The 21,172-nt window shown below is 48.2% G+C and overlaps 1 protein-coding gene across 3 annotated transcripts in view; it reads left to right on the top strand.

The window, feature by feature from the left end:
• The window catches only part of ORC1 (origin recognition complex subunit 1), a 384,523-nt gene that overhangs the window by 101,480 nt on the left and 261,871 nt on the right, over positions 1-21,172 (top strand). For all 3 annotated transcript variants that reach the window (XM_063938885.1, XM_063938884.1, XM_063938886.1), the window contains exons 5-6: positions 12,739-13,093; positions 20,836-21,109. In XM_063938885.1, coding sequence (XP_063794955.1) covers positions 12,739-13,093; positions 20,836-21,109 — 629 coding nt within the window. The remainder of the gene's footprint in view (positions 1-12,738; positions 13,094-20,835; positions 21,110-21,172) is intronic.

Raw genomic sequence — 21,172 nt, 5'->3', positions numbered from 1 at the left:
ACAGCCGCAGTCACACACAGAATATACACATGCAGCATATCCCGTTACTGACACTGTAATGTAGCATGTCCTATGCAGATACAGCTGCAGTCACACACAGAATATACACATGCAGCATATCCTATTTCTCATACATCCTAGAGGATGCTGGGGTTCACTTCAGTACCATGGGGCATAGACAGTTCCGCAGGAGCCATGAGCACTTTAAGACTTTTCAAGGGTGTGAACTGGCTCCTCCCTCTATGCCCCTCCTCCAGACCTCGGTTTAGAAAATGTGCCCAGGCAGACTGGATGCACTCCAGGGGAGCTCTACTGAGTTTCTCTGACAAGACTTATGTTAGGTTTTTTATTTTCAGGGAGAACTGCTGGCAACAGTCTCCCTGCTTCGTGTGACTTAGGAGGCAGAAGTAGGAACCAAATTCCTGAATAGTTTCATGGCTCTGCTTCTGGCTGACAGGACACCATAAGCTCCTGAAGGGTACTGAATGCTAGCTGCGGCTATGTGCTCACTCCCACAGTACGCCGTCACCCCCCTTGCAGAGCCAGAAATCAGAGGACAGGTGAGTGTAAGAAGAAAGGATCTTCAATCAAAGTGACGGCTAAAGGTACCGTGCGGCTGGCGGGAGCGCAGCGCGCCATGTTGCCCACACATACACAGGCAGTGCAGGGTGCGTGGGGGGGGGGGGGGGTCGCTCTGGGCAGCATGAAACCTATTGAAACTGGCATAAGGGGCATAAGTTGCTGGGGCACAGTCCTACCCCAGCCAGTATAAAAAATTACCTCATAAATGAGGAGGAGAAACGCGCCATTGTGGGGGCGGGGCTTTCTCCTCAGTCAGCCAGCACACTGCTCAGTGCCATTTTCTTCCAGCAAAAAGCAGGGGAAGAAACGCTGATCCTCCTCTCAGTTTCTGTTTAGTATCAGAGTACAAAGAGGGGGGGGGGGAAGTATATTGTGTGTATATATATATATATATATATATATATATATATATATATATATATATATATATATAGAGCGGAAAGTCTCTGTGTACAAAGTATACAACACAGGGTCTTTTTTATTTAAGCGCTGAGTTGTGGACTGGCAATTTATTTCTGTGTCCCTCTGACAAATTTTACTGTGGGTCTGTCCCCTATAAGTCCCGGAGTGTCTGTGGTGTGATTGTGCACGAGTGTGACATGTCTGAGGCAGGGAGCTCTTCCTCTGTAGGAGCCATGTTAGAGACACAGAGTTGTAATGTGACACCAAGAGCCCGACTGGGTGAAAGGTTACATGATAGTGTGAATCATATCAGTAAGAGGTTGGACTGAATCTCATGCAGAAAACTGAAAATAATCTGTTGAAGATGTGATTTTTAATAGTTCTGCCTTTCATCCACAGGGACCCCTCTGGGTCACATACAAATTTGCACAAGTAGTACAAACTGATACCGGCAAGGATTCCTGTGTCAACACTAGTGATTCCAGGGGAATAGGTCCTAAGTTAGCGAAAAGTATTCAAAACATGTTTTAGCTATAAAGGAGGTGTTAGAAGTTATGAAGCCCCTCTTTTACCACAGGAGAGGGTTTACTTCAGTAAAGAAGTAATGTCATTTCTCTGACGTCCTAGTGGATGCTGGGAACTCCGTAAGGACCATGGGGAATAGCGGGCTCCGAAGGAGGCTGGGCACTCTAGAAAGATTTATGACTACCTGGTGTGCACTGGCTCCTCCCACTATGACCCTCCTCCAAGCCTCAGTTAGATCTTGTGCCCGGCCGAGGTTGGATGCACACTAGGGGCTCTCCTGAGCCTCTAGAAAGAAAGTATAGAATTAGGTTTTTTATTTTCAGTGAGACCTGCTGGCAACAGGCTCACTGCAGCGAGGGACTAAGGGGAGAAGAAGCGAACTCGCCTGCTTGCAGCCGGATTGGGCTTCTTAGGCTACTGGACACCATTAGCTCCAGAGGGATCGACCGCAGGCCCAGTCCTTGGTGTTCGGTCCCGGAGCCGCGCCGCCGTCCCCCTTACAGAGCCAGAAGCAAGAAGAGGTCCGGAAAATCGGCGGCAGAAGACATCAGTCTTCACCAAGGTAGCGCACAGCACTGCAGCTGTGCGCCATTGCTCCTCATGCACACTTCACACTCCGGTCACTGAGGGTGCAGGGCGCTTGGGGGGGGCGCCCTGAGCAGCAATAAAAACACCTTGGCTGGCAAAAATACCACAATATATAGCCCCAGAGGCTATATATGTGGTAAATACCCCTGCCAGAATCCAGAAAAAAGCGGGAGAATAGGCCGCGGAAAAGGGGCGGAGCTATCTCCCTCAGACACACTGGCGCCATTTTCTCTTCACAGTGCAGCTGGAAGAAAGCTCCTCAGGCTCTCCCCTGTAGTTTTCAGGCTCAAAGGGTTAAAAAGAGAGCGGGGGCACTAAATTTAGGCGCAATATTGTATATACAAGCAGCTATGGGGGAAAATTCACTCAGTTATAGTGTTAATCCCCACATTATATAGCGCTCTGGTGTGTGCTGGCATACTCTCTCTCTGTCTCCCCAAAGGGCTTTGTGGGTCCTGTCCTCAGTCAGAGCATTCCCTGTGTGTGTGCGGTGTGTCGGTACAGCTGTGTCGACATGTTTGAGGAGGAGGCTTATATAGTGACGGAGCAGATGCCGATAAATGTGATGTCGCCCCCTGTGGGGCCGACACCAGAGTGGATGGTTAGGTAAAAGGTATTAACCGACAGTGTCAACTCCTTACATAAAAGGGTGGATGACGTAACAGCTGTGGGACAGCCGGCTTCTCAGCCCGTGCCTGCCCAGGCGTCTCAAAGGCCATCAGGGGCTCAAAAACGCCCGCTCATTCAGATGGCAGACACAGATGTCGACACGGAGTCTGACTCCAGTGTCGACAAGGTTGAGACATATACACAATCCACTAGGAACATCCGTGACTTGATCCCGGCAATAAAAAATGTGTTACACATTTCTCACATTAACCTCTAAAAATGGGTTTTTATGTTTGGGGAGAAAAAGCAGGCAGTGTTTTGTTCCCCCATCAGATGAATGAATGAAGTGTGTGAAAAGCGTGGGTTCCCCCGATAAGAAACTGGTAATTTCTAAAAAGTTACTGATGGCGTACCTTTTCCCGCCAGAGGATAAGTTACGCTGGGAGATATCCCCTAGGGTGGATAAGGCGCTCACACGGTTGTCAAAATAGGTTTGGCACTGCCGTTTTAGGAACGGCCACTTTGAAGGTACCTGTTGATCAAAAGCAGGAGGCTATCCTGAAGTCTGTATTTACACACTCAGGTACTAGACTGAAACCTGCAGAGCGTGCTCCTGCAGCGTGGTCGGTGACCCTGTCAAACATACTAGTTTGCTAACATGAGAACATATTAAAGACGTCGTCTTATATATGAGGGATGCACAGAGGGATATTTTGCCGGCTGGCATCCAAAATGAATGTAATGTCCATTCTGTCAGGAGGGTATTAGAGACCTGTCACTGGACAGGTGATGCTGCCCTTAAAAGGCGCATAGAGATTCTGCCTTATAAGGGTGAGGAATTATTTGGGGATGGTCTCTGGGACCTCGTATCCACAGCAACAGCTGGAAAGAAATATTTTTACCTTAGGTTTCCTCACAGACTAAGAAAGCACTGTATTATCAGGTACAGTCCTTTCGGCTTCAGAAAAGCAAGCGGGTCAAAGGCGCTTCCTTTCTGTACAGAGACAAGGGAAGAGGGAAAAAGCTGCACCAGTCAGCCTGTTCCCAGAATCATAATTCTTCTCTCGCTTCCTCTGAGTCCACAGCATGACGCGGGGGCTCCACAGGTGTAGCCAGGTACGGTGGGGGGCCGTCTCAAAAATTTCAGCGATCAGTGGGCTCGCTCACAGGTGGATCCCTGTTTCATTCAAGTAGTATTTCAGGGGTACAAGCTGGAATTCGATATGTCTTCCCCCCGCCGTTTCCTCAAATATGCCTTGCCGACAACTCCCTCAGGCAGGGAGGCTGTGCTAGAGGCAATTAATAAGCTGTATTCCCAGCAGGTAATACTTAAGGTGCCCCTACTCCAACAAGGACCGGGTTACTATTCCACACGGTTTTGGGGTACCGAAACCGCATGGTTCGGTGTGACCCTTTTTTATATTTAAAATCCTTGAACACATACATAAAAAATTCAAGTTCAAGATGGAATCGCTCAGGGCGGTTATTGCAAGCCTGGACGAGGGGGATTACATGGTATCCCGGGACATCAAGGATGCTTACCTGCATGTCCCTATTTACTATCCTCGCCAGGAGTACCTCAGATTGTGGTACAGGATTACCATTACCAAGTCCAGACTCTGCCGTTTGGACTGTACATGGCACCGAGGGTGTTACCATGGTAATGGCCGGAATGAGGATACTCCTTCGAAAAGGGGAGTTTTTAATTATCCCGTACTTGGACAATCTCCTTATAAGGGCGAGGTCCAAGGAGCAGTTGCTAGTCGGGGTAGCACTATTTTGGAAAGTGCTACAACAGCACGGTTGGATTCTAAACAGTCCAGAGTCACAGCTGGTTCCTACGACACGTCTACTGTTCCTGGGGATGGTTCTGGACACAGACCAGAAATAAATGTTTCTCCAGGAGGAGAAAGCCAAGGAGCTGTCATCTCTAGTCAGAGACCTCCTGAAGCCAAAACAGTTATCGGTGCATCATTGCACGCGAGTCCTGGGAAAAATGATAGCTTCCTACGAAGCAATCCCATTCGGCAGGTTCCATGCAAGAACTTTTCAGGGGGACCTGTTAGACAAGTGGTCCGGGTCGCATCTTCAGATGCATTAGGCTGATAACCCTGTCTCCAAGGACCAGGGTATCTCTACTGTAGTGGCTGCAGAGTGCCCATCTTCAAGAGGGCCGCAGGTTCGACATACAGGACTAGGTCCTAGTGACCATGGATGCCAGCCTTTGAGGCTGGGGGGCAGTCACACAGGGAAGAACCTTCCAGGGACTTTGGTCAAGTCAGGTGACTTCTCTACATAAATATTCTGGAACAGAGGGCCATTTACAATGCCCTGAGTCTGAGTCAGGCAAGGCCTCTGCTTCAAAACCAGCCGGTCCTGATCCAATCAGGCAACATCACGGCAGTCGCCCATGTAAACCAACAGGGCGGCACAAGAAGCAGGATGGCGATGGCAGAAGCCACAAGGATTCTCCGATGGGCGGAAAATCATGTGTTAGCACTGTCAGCAGTGTTCATTCCCGGAGTGGACAACTGGGAAGCAGATCTTCTCAGCAGACACGACTTCCACCCGAGAGTGTGGGGACTTCATCCAGAAGTCTTCCAAAGGATTGTACACCATTGGGAAAGGCCACTGGTGGACATGAAGGCGTCCGCCTCAACAAAAAGCTATAAAAGATATTGCGCCAGGTCAAGGGACCTTCAGGCGATAGCTGTGGACGCTCTGGTAACACCGTGGGTGTACCAGTCGGTTTATGTGTTCCCCCCTCTGCCTCTCATACCAAAGGTACTGAGAATAATAAGAAGGCGAGGAGTAAGACCGATACTTGTGGTTCCGAATTGGCCAAGAAGAGCCTGGTACCCAGAACGTCAAGAAACTATATATCAGAGGACCCATGGCCTCTGCCGCTCAGACAGGACCTGCTGCAGCAGGGGCCCTGTCTGTTCCAAGACTTACCGCGGCTACGTTTTGATGGCATGGCGGTTGAACGCCGGATCCTAAAGGAAAAGGGCATTCCGGAGGAAGTCATTCCTACGCTGATTCAAGCCAGGAAAGATGTTACTGCAAAACATTATCACCGCATATATCGGAAATATGTTGCTTGGTGTGAGGCCAAAAAGGCCCCAACAGAGGAATTTCAACTAGGTCGATTTCTGCATTTCCTACAAGCAGGAGTGTCTATGGGCCTAAAATTAGGCTCCATTAAGATACAGATCTCGGCTCTGTCGATTTTCTTCCAGAAAAAATTAGCTTCAGTACCTGAAGTTCAGACATTGTAAAATGAGTGCTGCATATTCAGCCCCCAGTTGTGCCTCCAGTGGCACCTTGGGATCTCAACGTGGTGTTGAGTTTCTTAAAATCACATTGGTTTGAACCACTAAAAACCGTGGATCTAAAATATCTCACGTTGAAAGTGGTCATGTTATTGGCCTTGGTTTCGGCCAGGCGTGTATCAGAATTGGCGGCTTTGTCATATAAAAGTCCTTATCTGATTTTCCATATGGATAGGGCAGAATTGAGGACTCGTCCCCAGTTTCTCCTTAAGGTGGTATCAGTTTTTCACTTGAACCAACCTATTGTGGTGCCTGCGGCTGCTAGGGACTTGGAGGATTCCAAGTTACTGGACGTAGTCAGGGCCTTGAAAAATTATGTTTCCAGGACGGCTAGAGTCAGGAAAATTGACTCGCTATTTATCCTGTATGCACCCAACAGGCTGGGTGCTCCTGCTTCTAAGCAGACTATCGCTCGCTGGATCTGTGACACGATTCAGCAGCAGCATTCTGCGGCTGGACTGCCGCATCCTAAATCAGTGAAAGCCCATTCCACAGGGAAGGTGGGCTCATCTTGGGCGGCTGCCCGAGGGGTCTCGGCTTTACAACTTTGCCGAGCTGTTACTTGGTCAGGGGCAAACACGTTTGCAAAATTCTACAAATTTGATACCCTGGCTGAGGAGGACCTTGAGTTCTCTCATTCGGTGCTGCAGTCATCCGCACTCTCCCGCCCGTTTGGGAGCTTTGGTATAATTCCCATGGTCCTTACGGAGTTCCCAGCATCCACTAGGACGTCAGAGAAAATAAGATTTTACTCACCGGTAAATCTATTTCTCGTAGTCCGTAGTGGATGCTGGGCGCCCATCCCAAGTGCGGATTGTCTGCAATACTTGTAAATAGTTATTGCTAACTAAAGGGTTATTGTTGAGCCATCTGTTGAGAGGCTCAGTTGTTTTCATACTGTCAAACTGGATATAGTATCACGAGTTGTACGGTGTGATTGGTGTGGCTGATATGAGTCTTACCCGGGATTCAAAATCCTTCCTTATTATGTCAGCTCGTCCGGGCACTGTGTCCTAACTGAGGCTTGGAGGAGGGTCATAGTGGGAGGAGCCAGTGCACACCAGGTAGTCATAAATCTTTCTAGAGTGCCCAGCCTCCTTCGGAGCCCGCTATTCCCCATGGTCCTTACGGAGTTCCCAGCATCCACTACGGACTACGAGAAATAGATTTACCGGTGAGTAAAATCTTATTTTTCCCTCCACCTCAGGAGTTGAACAGTCTCTTGGAGGGAGTCTGGTTTAACCTGAAAAGAAATTTCAGATTCCCAAAAGGAATTTAGGCAGCTTACCTTTTTCCAAAAGGTGGGAGTCACTCTGAATTTTACACAGGGCCCTGTCATAAAAGGATAAAGGTGTTTCTCCCTGTGCCTGGAATGGCTTCACTTAAGGAGCCGGAAGACCGCAAGTTTGTGAGGTGATGTATTGATGTGGCCAATGGGTCACTACTCAGGCCCACCATTGTCTGTGTGTGGGTGAGTAGTGCTATTGAAAAGTGGTCAGAAAACTTGTCATTAGACATTGACACAATAGATGGAGACGAGATACTCCTAACGTTAGGTCATATCATAGACGCTGCTGCGTACATGCTAGGAACCATGAAAGAGATTGGTCTCTTGGGATCAAGAAACGCTACCATGGCAATCTCAGCACGGAGGGTGTTATAGATTAGCCAATGGAATGCTGATGCAGACTCCAAAAGGAATATGGAGGCTGTCTCGTATAAAGGTGAGGCCTTATTTGGAGAGGAGTTGGATGCTTTAGTTCTGCGGCTAACGCAGGTAGAGTTGATGCCTAATGCGCCGGCGTAAAAGACACATCACTCTCAGATGCAGTCTTTTTGACCCAATAAAAAATAAAAAGGGTAAAGGCCCCTCTTTCTTTGTAGGTAAAGGTAGGGGAAAAGGAAATAAAGTACACAGTGTCTCACAGGAGCAGAAATCAACCTCTGCTTATGCCAAATCTTGAGCATGACGCTGTGGCTCCCTTGTGGGAAGTCCATTCAGGTGGGGGCACGTCTGAAGCTCTTCAGTCAGTTCTGGGTTCAATCTGGCCTAGACACGTGGGCCGTACAAAGAGAGTCCCACGGGTATAAACTGGAGTTTCATGACATTTCCGCAGGCCGTAGTTTCGAATCGACCTTACCAGCTTCTGTCCCGGATAGGGAAGTGGTAGCAGCAGCAATAATCAAGCTTATCTGAGATTCGCAGTACAGGATTGTCGTTACCAGTTTCAGACATTACCATTCTGACTCTCCACGACACCGAGGGTATTCACCAAAGTAATGGCGGAGACGATGGTCCTCCGACTGCAAGGAGTCAATATAATTCATTATCTGGAAGATCTCCTGATAAAAGCGAGGTCCAGGGAAAAGTTGATGCAGAACATTGCACTCTCCCTGACAATACTCCATCACGGTTGGATCATAAATTTTCCAAAGTCACAATTGGAACCGACGACAAGATTGTCCTTTCTCGGGATGATACTGGACACAGAAATACAGAGGTTATTTCTTCCAGTAGAAAAGGCTCTGGAAATCCAGAGAATGGTCAAACAAATTCTGAAACCAACAAGAGTGTCGATTCATCAATGCATTCGGTTGTTGGGAAAGATGGTAGCGGCATACGAGGCCATACAGTTTGGCCGATTCCAAGCCAGAGTATTCCAGGGGGACCTATTGGACAAGTGGTCTGGATCCCATCTACAAATGCATCAGAGGATAATCCTGTCATCCAAAGCTAGAATTTAGCTCCTGTGGTGGCTACACAGTTCTCACCTCCTAGAGGGACGCAAGTTCGGGATTCAAGACTGGATCCTGGTGACCACGGATGCAAGTCTCCGAGGCTGGGGAGCAGTCACACAGGGGGAGAGCTTCCAAGGAAGATGGTCAAGTCAAGAAACTTGTCTTCACATAAACGTTCTGGAGTTGAGTGCCATTTACAACAGCCTTCTACAAGCGGTACATCTTCTTCAAGATCAACCCGTACAGATCCAGTCGGACAATGTAACAGCAGTCGCGTACATAAACCGTCAGGGCATAACGAAAAGCAGAGCGGCAAGGGCAGAGGTGACAAAGTTCCTCCGCTGGGCAGAAAGACATGCAAGAGCTCTGTCTGCAATTTTCATTCCGGGAGTGGACAACTGGGAAGCAGACTTCCTCAGCAGACATGATCTCCATCCAGGAGAGTGGGGCCTCCACCAAGAAGTCTTTGCAGAGGTGACAGGTCTTTGGGGAGTTCCTCAAGTAGACATGATGGCATCTCGTCTCAACAAGAAGCTTCAGAGATATTGTTCCAGGTCGAGAGACCCTCAAGCAATAGCAGTGGATGCACTGGTGACCCAGTGGGTATTTCGGTCGGTATATGTTTTCCCTCCACTTCCACTGATACCAAAAGTTCTCAAAATAATAGTAATAAGAACAAGGGCTCGAGCAATCCTCATTGCCCCAAACTGGCCAAGGAGGGCTTGGTATCCAGATCTTCAGGAGTTGCTTATAGAAGATCCTCGGCCTCTTCCTCCTCGCGAGGACCTGCTGCAGCAGGGGTCGTGTGTGTATCAAGACTTACCGCTGCTATGTTTGACGGCATGGCTGTTGAACGCCGGATCCTAGCCCGAAAGGGTATTCCCAAAGAAGTCATCCCCACTCTTATTCAGGCCAGGAGAGGAGTAACGTCTAAACATTACCACCGTATTTGGAGAAAATATGTGTCTTGGTGTGAATCCAAGAAGGCTCCTACGGAGGAGTTTCAGTTAGGACGTTTTCTCCATTTTCTGCAGGCTGGTGTGGATACGGACCTAAGATTGGGTTCAATCAAGGTTCAGATTTTGGCCTTGTCAGTTTTCTTTCAAAAACAATTGGCCTCCCTTCCAGAAGTTCAGACGTTCGTGAAAGGGGTTCTGCACATCCAGCCTCCATTTGTGCCTCCAGTGGCACCATGGGACCTTAATGTGGTGTTGCAGTTCCTTCAATCGGATTGGTTTGAACCTCTGCAGGAGATAGAATTGAAGTTTCTCACTTGGAAAGTGGTGATGCTTTTGGCCTTGGCATCCACTAGGCGGGTGTCTGAGTTGGGGACCTTGTTTCACAAGAGCCCTTGCCTGATCTTCCATGAAGATAGGGCAGAGTTGAGAACTTGCCAACAATTTCTTCCAAAGGTGATTTCATCTTTCCATATGAACCAACCTATTGTGGTGCTAGTGGCTACTGACACTTTCGCTGAGTCAAAGTCTCTTGATGTGGTCAGAGCTTTGAAAATTTATGTCGCAAGAACAGCTCGGATACGGAAAACAGAGGCTCTGTTTGTCCTGTATGCTCCCAACAAGATTGGGTATCCTGCTTCTAAGCAGACCATTGCGCGCTGGATCAGAGGGACGATTCAGCACGCTCATTCCACGGCAGGATTGCCGATACCGACGTCGGTAAATGCCCATTCTACTAGAAAGGTGGGCTCATCCTGGGCGGCTGCCCGGGGGGTCTCGGCATTACAACTTTGCAGAGCAGCCACTTGGTCAGGGGCAAACACATTTGCAAAGTTTTACAAGTTTGACACCCTGGCCGATGAGGACCTCCAGTTTGGTCAATCGGTGCTGCAGGGTCATCCGCACTCTCCCGTCCGTACTGGAGCTTTGGTATAACCCCATGGTACTGAAGTGGACCCCAGCATCCTCTAGGACGTATGAGAAAATTGGATTTTAATACCTACCGGTAAATCCTTTTCTCCTAGTCCGTAGAGGATGCTGGGCACCCGACCCAGTGCGTACTTGACCTGCAGTAGTTACTTTGTTATAGTTACACAAGTGTTGTGTTACGATTATTGTCAGCATGTTGCTGCAATTGTTCATGCCCATTGGCATGTGTTAAGTTGAATGCCATGTTGTGCGGCATGGTTGAGGTGTGAGCTGGTATGAATCTCACCTTTAGTTTAAAAGTAAATCCTTTCCTCAAAATGTCCGTCTCCCTGGGCACAGTTCCTATAACTGAGGTCTGGAGGAGGGGCATAGAGGGAGGAGCCAGTTCACACCCTTGAAAAGTCTTAAAGTGCCAATGGCTCCTGCTGAACTGTCTATACCCCATGGTACTGAAGTGGACCCCAGCATCCTCTACGGACTAGGAGAAAAGGAATTACCGGTAGGTATTAAAATCCTATTTACTGACACTGTAATGTAGCATGTCCTATGCAGATACAGCCACAGTCGCACACAGAATATACACATGCAGCATATCCTATTACTGACACTAATGTAGCATGTCCTATGCAGATACAGCCGCAGTCACACACACAATATACACATGCAGAATATCCTATTACTGACATTGTAATGTAGCATGTCCTATGCATATACAGCCGCAGTCACACACACTATACACATGCAGCATATCCTATTACTGACACTGTAATGTAGCATGTCCTATGCAGATACAGCCGCAGTCACACACACTATACACATGCAGCATATCCTATTACTGACACTGTAATGTAGCATGTCCTATGCAGATACAGCCACAGTCGCACACAGAATATACACATGCAGCATATCCTATTACTGACACTAATGTAGCATGTCCTATGCAGATACAGCTGCAGTCACACACACAATATACACATGCAGAATATCCTATTACTGACATTGTAATGTAGCATGTCCTATGCAGATACAGCCGCAGTCACACACACTATACACATGCAGCATATCCTATTACTGACACTGTAATGTAGCATGTCCTATGCAGATACAGCCGCAGTCACACACAGAATATACACATGCAGCATATCCTATTACTGACACTAGTGTAGCATGTCCTATGCAGATACAGCTGCAGTCGCACACAGAATATAGGCATGCTGCAAATCATTGTAATCAGCAGTTTGCTTGTGCATCTTGATCACATAGTGATGCGAATAAGCCGCATTTTCTGCAGAAAAAGACGTCTGATTTTAGCAGAGTTGCGCAGGAACTGCCGGCTCACTCGCCCCAGGCATCTCGCTGTGCATGGCGTATTGAGGCTAGCTCTATGAGGACACGTAGCTACAAACTTTCCTGATGGTGCGTACATGCGGTAGGGATAGAGGGTGCGTGGTGTGGGGTATGTGCGCACTGGATAAGTAGCGTTCCAGTAAATGCTACAGTGCAGTGGATAAAGAAAAACAAAGGAAATGAAATCTTTGAAAGCAGCGCCGATGACCCCCAGGGCTTACGTGTAAGAGCTGAGGAAAGATTGCTGTATTTCTGGTCAGCAATGGTTCCCGTCCTGACGTGTCCTTGTCAGTATTGCTAAGGAAAGTCTGTAGTTTATAGTAGTTATAATCTCTGAGCAGTCACTGTATTGGATCCATACAGTATCTTTATATCTCTCATTCAGAAGTAAGAGCGTATGTTCACATTGTGGGGTGTTGGTATCATGTTATTCTGTAACGGGAAAATATGGAATCTGCCGAAGAGCTGAATCCTTTCTCTAGCCATTGTATCAGGTGTAACGTGCGCTCACTGCAGGCAGCCTATCAGGAGCCGTCGCTGTTTCCTGCTGCATTTCATGTCCATTCCCTGGTGTGTGTGAGATTCGAGTCTCATTGACCATGCTCTGGCAGTAGTTTCGGTGCAGTCAGTGTTGCTGTATAGTACAATCTACTATGGAAGATGGAGACAGACGTTCCTGGTATCCAGTGTGGTCATGTGACTTCATGTAACCTGCGTTTTCTGTCTAGATATCACAGCTGAAGCTGAAGGATCGTTTCCCGGAGGTACAGAAGTCTGGGACGGTGCTGTTTGTGAAGCTGTCATGGGATGGAAAATCCTTCAAGCCGTTACCGTCTAGAGGAGAGAGCCCAATAAGCTCAGAGTCTAACAATTCCCTGCCAAAACTCCTGTTTTGCCCCGCTGAAGAAGACCCCGATGGGAGCAGGAAAATGACTCGCAGTGCAACCAGAGCACAGAGACAGGACTCTGAAATAGAATCCCGGCATTCGGCCTCAAAAAGCTCCCATTCCATAGAGAGAAGTGTGCGGAGAGCAACCAGTGGCACAGGCACCCCTGGAGCCAGGAAGAAGCTGCAGCTGAACAGTAAGTTCCCTTCTGAATATGAATCTGATGCTTTATCATTTCACCGCTGTACCGAGCTAAACACTCTGGAAATGCTCTGTATATGTCTATCACTGCGCAGCCTGGCACCTCTGATATCATTGCTGGATGACTTCTGCTTCGCCTTCACGTCTTGGTAAAAAACATGGATTTTAAGGGAGAATTCAATTGTTTTAGTGGCACAAGAATTAAAGACGGAGCAATTCAGCCCATTAATTAACACATTTGTTTCGCCCAGTTTAGCTGTCTAAAATGGATAAACCTGTTCAAAGTCCTCGTTGGGGCTCCCAAACCATAGACTCATTGCACATTTCTGCCTGCCATCTTAGGAGGCTGCGAGCAGAACCACAGCACTCTTGCCCAAATGGACCAACAATTGAATTGCTCCGTTGGGTGCCCACATTTGCTTGCTAATGAAAACAGTTGAATTCCCCCCTAAGTGTTGGAGATATATTTATGTTTATATACTGCATTCTTATATTTTGCTTTATTTCTAGTTTAATTCTTTGCTGTGAATGTTTTAGTTCTGAGAACACTCGCTTTAAGAACCATTGTGAAAGGTAAAACAAAAATGTGCACTTCGGTTTGGGCCGCCTGTTTTTAATGTGTAGAATCCATTGCTACTGCAGTTACCCATGAGTCTGGCAACTGTCCTGATACAGCACTGACGTGGCTATAAAATGATCTCTCTGTGTGGCCACAGAAAGGTGGGTCCGCTGACCACGAACTACAGTCACAAGGGGTATCGGTAACGCTATAGGTTTCCTGTGAGGATTATGGAAGTTGATAAACAATATCCCATGGTCCTCTTTGATGAAGCACTGGATAAAGTAATAATTGGGTGCTATAAGTGTAGCTATTCACATTGTGCTGCTTGTCCTATATTACACAACTGGCAGTAACCAAAAGTGGAAAATATCACTCCATAGCAATGTCGCAGCCTCCTTGTATTGTATTATGTGAGATTTTACCTATTTTCTGGATTGTATTGTTAGGTAGTTCTAATATATTAAGCTATATTTCTGCAGCGGGGTACACTGGGGTTCCACAGGAGATAACATTGGGGTGTAGAGTTGGATCTTGATCCGAGGCACCAACAGGCTAAAAGCTTTGACTGTTCCCAAGATGCGCAGCGCCGCCTCCTCTATAACCCCGCCTCCATGCGCAGGAGCTCAACTTGTAAGTTGGTGCTATGCAGTGCAGGCTGACAACAGGGAGGGCTGCGCTAGGCAGCTCTGAAAAGAGCTTTCAATTGAAAGAAGACTTCAGAGCCGCAGCAGAGGCACTTGGTGCTATATGTCATTATGACACATCGTGCTGCGGCTCCCGCACCTCCCAGCGGCGCTGTACATTCCCGCGCCCTGGTTGCCGGGTAACTATAGCGGAGGGCTCCGGTTCTTACTTAGGGCACACACACACCGCCGCTGTTCTCCGGGATCGCGTGGCCGCTGCAAAGAGGAGGTAAGATGGTTCCCCAGGCGGGACCCACTGCAACCTGGCATGGTCTCTGAGAGGCAGACCACGCACGCTGGCGTCGACACTGTGGCCATGCAGGGACCCCACTAGATCATCAGGGCATGGGCACAGGTCGGATTTTAGTGATAATCCGTTTCTATACACCCGCAGTACCCGGTGGTGAAGTCCAGCAGAGGGGAAAGGGCACTGACCTGTAGCCCCTCCCACAGGCGCCATTTACTGCTAATGTTCCTGCCCTGGAGCTGCATCTCTCTCTCTCTCTCCCTCACTCTCTGTCAGCGTTTGGGCGCCATTACACTGCGCTGGTTCGGGGACTGCTGGGCAGTGTCTCCTCTGTAAAGCCGCCTGCCTCATCAGCGCTGTGCATTTACAGGACACACAAGTTTTCTACATGTCTGCTGACAGTGTTAGTTAAGAACAAGTGCATAACTACAGGGATATTTAGTACAAGTACCCTGTGATATACATCCAGTTTTTATTGTTATATCTATATATCTAATTAGCTTTACTTGTGTAGTGCAGTTACTTAGTATTGCTAGTCCAGTGCAGTTTTATTGTTATCTGTGATAATTTCTGCATTGTACATGTGACTGTGTGTGCCGATAGCTGCTGTGTGATTTCCATTCCGTGTATCCCACATATACTGCTATCCCTATATTCTGTACCCTGAGGGGGGCTCTGTGCGTCAGGGTTTTCATATAATATAGTGGTTATCACAGGATATACTCTCTTGATATTTTCTCTGTGTATTACAGTCACCATATACCTCTTCAATCCTCTGTGTGTGCTCTGCCTGTAGTCACACTATCCGGGGGGATGTCAGCTCGTCAGGGTGAGGGTTCTGTGGCTGACCCTGTGTCCTGCCGCGTTCATGCCATGGATGTCTCTGAGGAAATTATTGCAGCTGAGGGTTCAGGTGCTGGGGCTTTGTACCCCTCAGTCAGTCTACTACAACGGGGGCAACTACTGACCCGCCTTCGGCTACATTTTCTAATTTACGGACTACGCTGGTAACTAGACTTGTGCCCCCTATGGGACCTCCTGTGCCATTACAGCCACATATTGTCCCTGCTGTTAATCCGCCATGGGCAGATGCTCTGTCCTCTCAGTTACAGCAATTAAATCAGTCTTTGGCCAAGCAAAATCCTAACCCTCGCCCACCTAAGACCAAGGGGTCATCTAAACGTGCCATTACGTCCTCTCAATCCACACATGTTATAGACACTTCTTCTGATGAAGATGACGCATATACTGATCCCTCAGACACTGATGCAGATGCTTCTGATGGGGAATCCCTGACCCAAGTGGATGTTCCTGAACTCTTAGAAGCTATGAAGCTGATTTTTCAAATTGATGATGACGAAGAACCACCGGCTCCCTCTAAGAAACCAGATAAGTTGAAGCGTCAGAAGGTTACTAAGTTAGTTTTACCTCATTCTGACCATTTAGTTGACATACATCAGGAATCCTGGGAATATCCAGGAAAGAAATTCTCTCTTTCTAAAAAGATGCTAGCTCGCTATCCCCTCGCTGCACGGTTGAGCAAAACTTGGGAAACGCTGCCACCGCTGGACTCAAATGTTGCACGTCTGACTTAGCATCTGATAAGACTGCATGTCTGCCTAGTACTGCTCCTTCAGCCCTGAAGGCTAAGTGTACTTCCTTTCGACCTCCAGGTAAAGCCAAGGGTCAGGCGTACCCGAAACAGGCTTGCACTTCCAAATCCACTAAGCCCAAACCTAAACGTGCCTGGGCTGCCCGTCAGCCTGCTGCCAAAACAGACAAGCCTGCTGCATGACGGGGCAGGCCTCCCCCTGGGCGATCCCAGGGTGGGAGGCCGACTTCTATGGTTTTCTCAGGTATGGTTCAGACCACTTCGGACGCCTGAGTAAGGAAAATCATCACGGATACGCCATCTCTTTCAAGAAACGCCTCCCTCGCCAGTTTTGCTCAGCAAACATCCCTTCGTGTCAGGTAAAAACAAAAACTCTCCATTTGGTGGTACAATCTCTCCAGGATACAGGAGTGATAGTGCCGGTGCCTGTGGCTCAGAGAATATCAGGGTATCAGAATCCTGCCGTATCTCGACGACTTGTTGATCCTGGCAAACTCACCAGAGATTCTCCTTCGTCACCTGGAACTGACGGTCCAATTCCTGCAAGCCCACGGGTGGCTCATCAACTGGAAGAAGTCTCCCTGGTTCCTGCCCAGAGGATGGTGCACCTGGGAGTACTATTGGACACCCACAACCAGCGGTTGTTTTTGTCTCCGGACAAGGTCTTGAAGCTTCAGGACAAGATAAGATGCTTCCTCTCTCGCCCACGTGGGTCGATTCACTCGGCGATGCAAGTACTAGGCTTCATGGTGTCGGCTTTCGACATGGTGGAGTACGCTTAATTTCATTCCCGCCCTCTGCAGAGGTAAATTCTCTCCGAGTGGGACGGCCTTCCTCCCCGGATCAGGTCTCACATGATATCCTTGACTCTGGAGGTCCATCTGTCACTGACGTGGTGGCTGAAGGACCATCAATTGAGCAGGGGCCGTCCATGCTGGATCTCCAACTGGATCCTTCTGACGACTGATGCCAGTCTCCGGGGTTGGGGCGCGGTGTTGGAGCAACACTCTCTTCAGGGTCGGTGGACCAGGGAGGAATCTCTCCTCCCGATAAACATTCTGGAATTGTGGCCAGTGTTCAATGCTTTGACACTAGCCCTGCTTCTGGTACAGAACAGGCCTGTTCAGGTACAGTCAGACAACGCTACCACGGTGGCGTACATAAATCATGAAGGCGGCACCCGAAGTCGCAAAGCACTGATGGAATGCCATCTGCCAGCCATATCGGCAGTGTTCATTCCGGGGGTCCTAAACTGGGACGCGGGCTTCCTCAGTCGTCAGGACGTACACGCCGGAGAGTGGAGCCTTCATCCAGAGGTCTTTCAACTCCTAGTGGAACAGTGGGGTCTACCAGACGTAGATCTGATGGCGTCTCGACACAATCACAAGGTTCCGGTCTTCGGAGCAAGGACAAGGGATCCTCAAGCAGCGTTCGTGGACGCACTTCCATGGAACTTTCGTCTGCCGTACGTGTTCCCTCCGGGGACACCTCTGCCCAGGGTGATAAGGAAGTTCAAGCAAGAAGGAGGAATAAAACTTCTAATCGCTCCGGCGTGGCCCAGACGGCATTGGTTCTCAGACCTGCAGGGTCTAGCGACAGAGCGTCCTCTTCTGCTTCCGCAACGCCCAGAACTCCTCGTTCAGGGCCCTTGTGTCTACCAGGATTTGGCCCGACTGGCTTTGACGGCGTGGCTCTTGAAGCTTCAGCCCTGAGAGCCAAAGGTTTTTCATTCAAACTATGTTGAAGGCCCGTAAGCTGGCTTCTGCTCGGATTTATCATAGGATCTGGAATTCTTATTTTACTTGATGTGCAACTAATAATTATGATGCATACAAGTTCAGTACTGCCAAACTCTTGGCTTTTCTGCAACAGGGCCTGGACTTAGGCCTTCGTCTGGCCCCCATCAAGGTTCATATTTCTGCCTTATCGATATGGTTTCAGAGAAAAATTGCAACTCTGCCTGATGTTCATACATTCACTCAGGGTGTTTTACGGATTCAACCTCGCTATGTCCGGCCTGTGGCTCCTTGGGATTTGTCAGTTGTTCTGGACACCCTACAAGAGTCCCTGTTTGAGCCACTTGAGTCTGTAGACCTTAAATGGCTTACTCTTAAGGTCTTGTTTCTGCTGGCTATTGCCTCTGCTAGATGGGTTTCAGACTTGGGTGCCTTGTCCTGTCTGTCACCCTGATTTTTCACCATGACCGTGTGGTTCTTAGAACTCGCCCTGGTTATCTCCCTAAGGTGATGTCATCTTTCCACCTTAACCAAGAGATTGTGGTTCCGGCCTTTACCTCTCCAGGTTTATTCTCCAAAGAGCGGTCTTTGTATGTGGTACGGGCTCTCCGTATATATATATGTGAAGAGGACAGCTTCTCTTAGGAGATCTGATTCTTTCTTTGTCCTTTTTGGTTTTCACAAACGTGGCTGGCCTGCTAACAAGCAGACCTTGGCCAGATGGATTAGAATGGTGATTGCACATGCTTATGTACAGGCTGGCCTTCCAGCTCCTGCTACCATCAAAGCCCATTCTACTCGGTCTGTTGGACCTTCTTGGGTGGCCCGCCGTGGTGCGACCCTTGAACAATTGTGCAAGGCGGTTACGCTGTCCTTAGTGAAGATGTTCATAAGGTTCTATGCCTTTGATACTTCTGCTTCCCAGGATGCTTCCTTTGGATGCCGTGTTCTTGTGCCCGCTACAGTGCGTCCCCTCCCATGAGGAACTGCTTTAGGGCATCCCTGATGTTATTACCTGTGGAATACCAGTGTACCCCGCTGCAGAAAAAGAGATTTATGGTAAGAACTTACCATTGTTAAAGCTTTCTGCGAGGTACATTGGATTCCACAGGGCACCCACCCTGACGCACTTAGCTTCTTTGGGTTTGTATGGCATTAGCCGCTGGTCCCTTCTCCTGTCGTGAGAACGTGTTTCTATGTGACTAACATCTACCGTCTCTTTACCTGCTGCTGCATTGGACTGGTTAACAAAACTGAGCACCTGTGCACGGAGGCAGGGTTATAGATGATGCGGTGCAATGCATCTTGGGAACAGTCAAAGCTTTTAGCCTGTTGGTGCCTCGGATCAAGATCCAACTCTACACCCCAATGTTTTCCCTGTGAAACCCAGTGTACCTCGCAGAAAGAGATTTAACAAAGGTAAGTTCTTACTATAAATCTCCTTTTTGTAGTTGAAATGGCTTCTGAATGTGTATTACTTCCATGAATGTTACAGGAAGCCTATGTTTTGAAAGTTTGTAACGTAAATATGGTTTATACCTTCATCCCAAAAACCATACTTTGGTAACACACAGGGCCGTACTCAATTAGAAGCAGTGATTTTCGGAGATGGACAAGGTGGTAGCCTCAGGCTTTAACTCCTTCATTTAGAGTCCCTTTTTCTTGAGCGGTAAATAACCGGATACCGCGCGTTAACCCATAGAATCTAGGATAAGTTCCCGGTTCCAGTTTTGCAGCCCTTGCATTCAAGGCATTTAACGCAGATTTTGGTTTGAGCCTCCTCGCGTTTGAACAGAAATACGCATTAATAGCCTGCAGTCTAATCACAGACTCTAATTGAATAGCCCCAGCGGAACTGTGGCTAATTGAATCCGGCCTTTTAGTGTTTGTTTTGTCACCTCTGTAATATGGAAGTGACCAGTTACTAATGCTCTAAGATAATACATACAGATATGTACTCGCCTTATTCGCACCGCAATACGAGGGGACTTTGCTGATTCATTTTAGATATTGTGTGTGTGACTGAGACTATAGGTGTTATTCAGAATTGTTAGCAATTGTGAAAAACCATGTGTAGTGCAGGTGGGGCAGATGTAACATGTGCAGAGAGAGTTGGATTTGGGTGGGTTATAGTGTTTCTGTGCAGGGTAAATACTGGCTGCTTTATTTTTACACTGCAATTTAGATTTCAGTATGAACACACCACCCAAATCTAACTAACTCTGCATGTCTGTCCCTTCCCCCGCCGCATGGCGGCGATGCTATCTCACCCGGTGAGTAAGTCCCTACCTGAGCAGCATTGCTGCGCTGGTAGATGACTTTTTGCCGTGGCCCGCCCCCCGCACAGTTCGAGTACGCGTGCGTTGCCTGGACCGCGCCCCCAAAATGGTGGCCAAACGCCGCCGGCCCACCCTGGGCTGAGATGCCGGTCGCATCTCTGACATGCTCATACGCACTGCGGCGATTAGGTCTGAATTGGCCCCATGGTTTTGCCCAATTGCTAACAACTGTAAATAACCCTCTGTATATGGAGCAGAACAGAACTTGTGTTGGAAAACACCTGCAGCTGATACATTGTAGCACTTCGTGGACAGATTCAGAGGCTCAGCCGCACACAGATATACATGTGTCATATATCGCATTAATTGGCACAGTCTCCTCGTGTGTCCTAGTCGCATTGCACTGCGAACAAGATGCATTTTCAGTAAAAAAGATGCCCAACGCTAGAAGAACCTCACACAACATGGCGTGCCATGCGGGGCTGCAGCAAAGATGTATGAGGACACGTCTGTACATGATAAACGTTAGATACACATTGGCCCATGTTCTTCTGTAATTGTAGATGCAGGTGTTGGTGGTTTTATGTGAGAACTTGTGCATCAATATCCTTTCTTCAGGTCCACCAAAGTCTCAGAATACCTTGCAGATTGAGGAGGACACTTGTTTGGATGACTTTCAGACTCTAGAACCAGCACCTACAAAGAGGAAAGTCGCTTTCTCTGGACTCCTTGACTCTCCTCCCAAAAAGGCACTCAATGAACATGACATGTCTCTGAATTCTTGTTTCATTCCTTTAAAACCCTTGCAAGACATAGATAGCACAAAGATCCGTTTAAGGCTGACCCCACTAAGGCATACACCACCCTTGGAGCAGAGGACAGATAACTCTCGGTAAGCATGATGCCTGGAAGGCGACCATATTGCAAAAACTATGCCATTGCTATCTGCCTGATA

This window comes from Pseudophryne corroboree, chromosome 9 (genome assembly GCF_028390025.1).
Source record: "Pseudophryne corroboree isolate aPseCor3 chromosome 9, aPseCor3.hap2, whole genome shotgun sequence".
NCBI lineage: Eukaryota > Metazoa > Chordata > Amphibia > Anura > Myobatrachidae > Pseudophryne > Pseudophryne corroboree.
The sequence above is the reverse complement of the archived record's forward strand: the minus strand, read 5'-3'. Positions and strand labels throughout refer to the sequence as shown.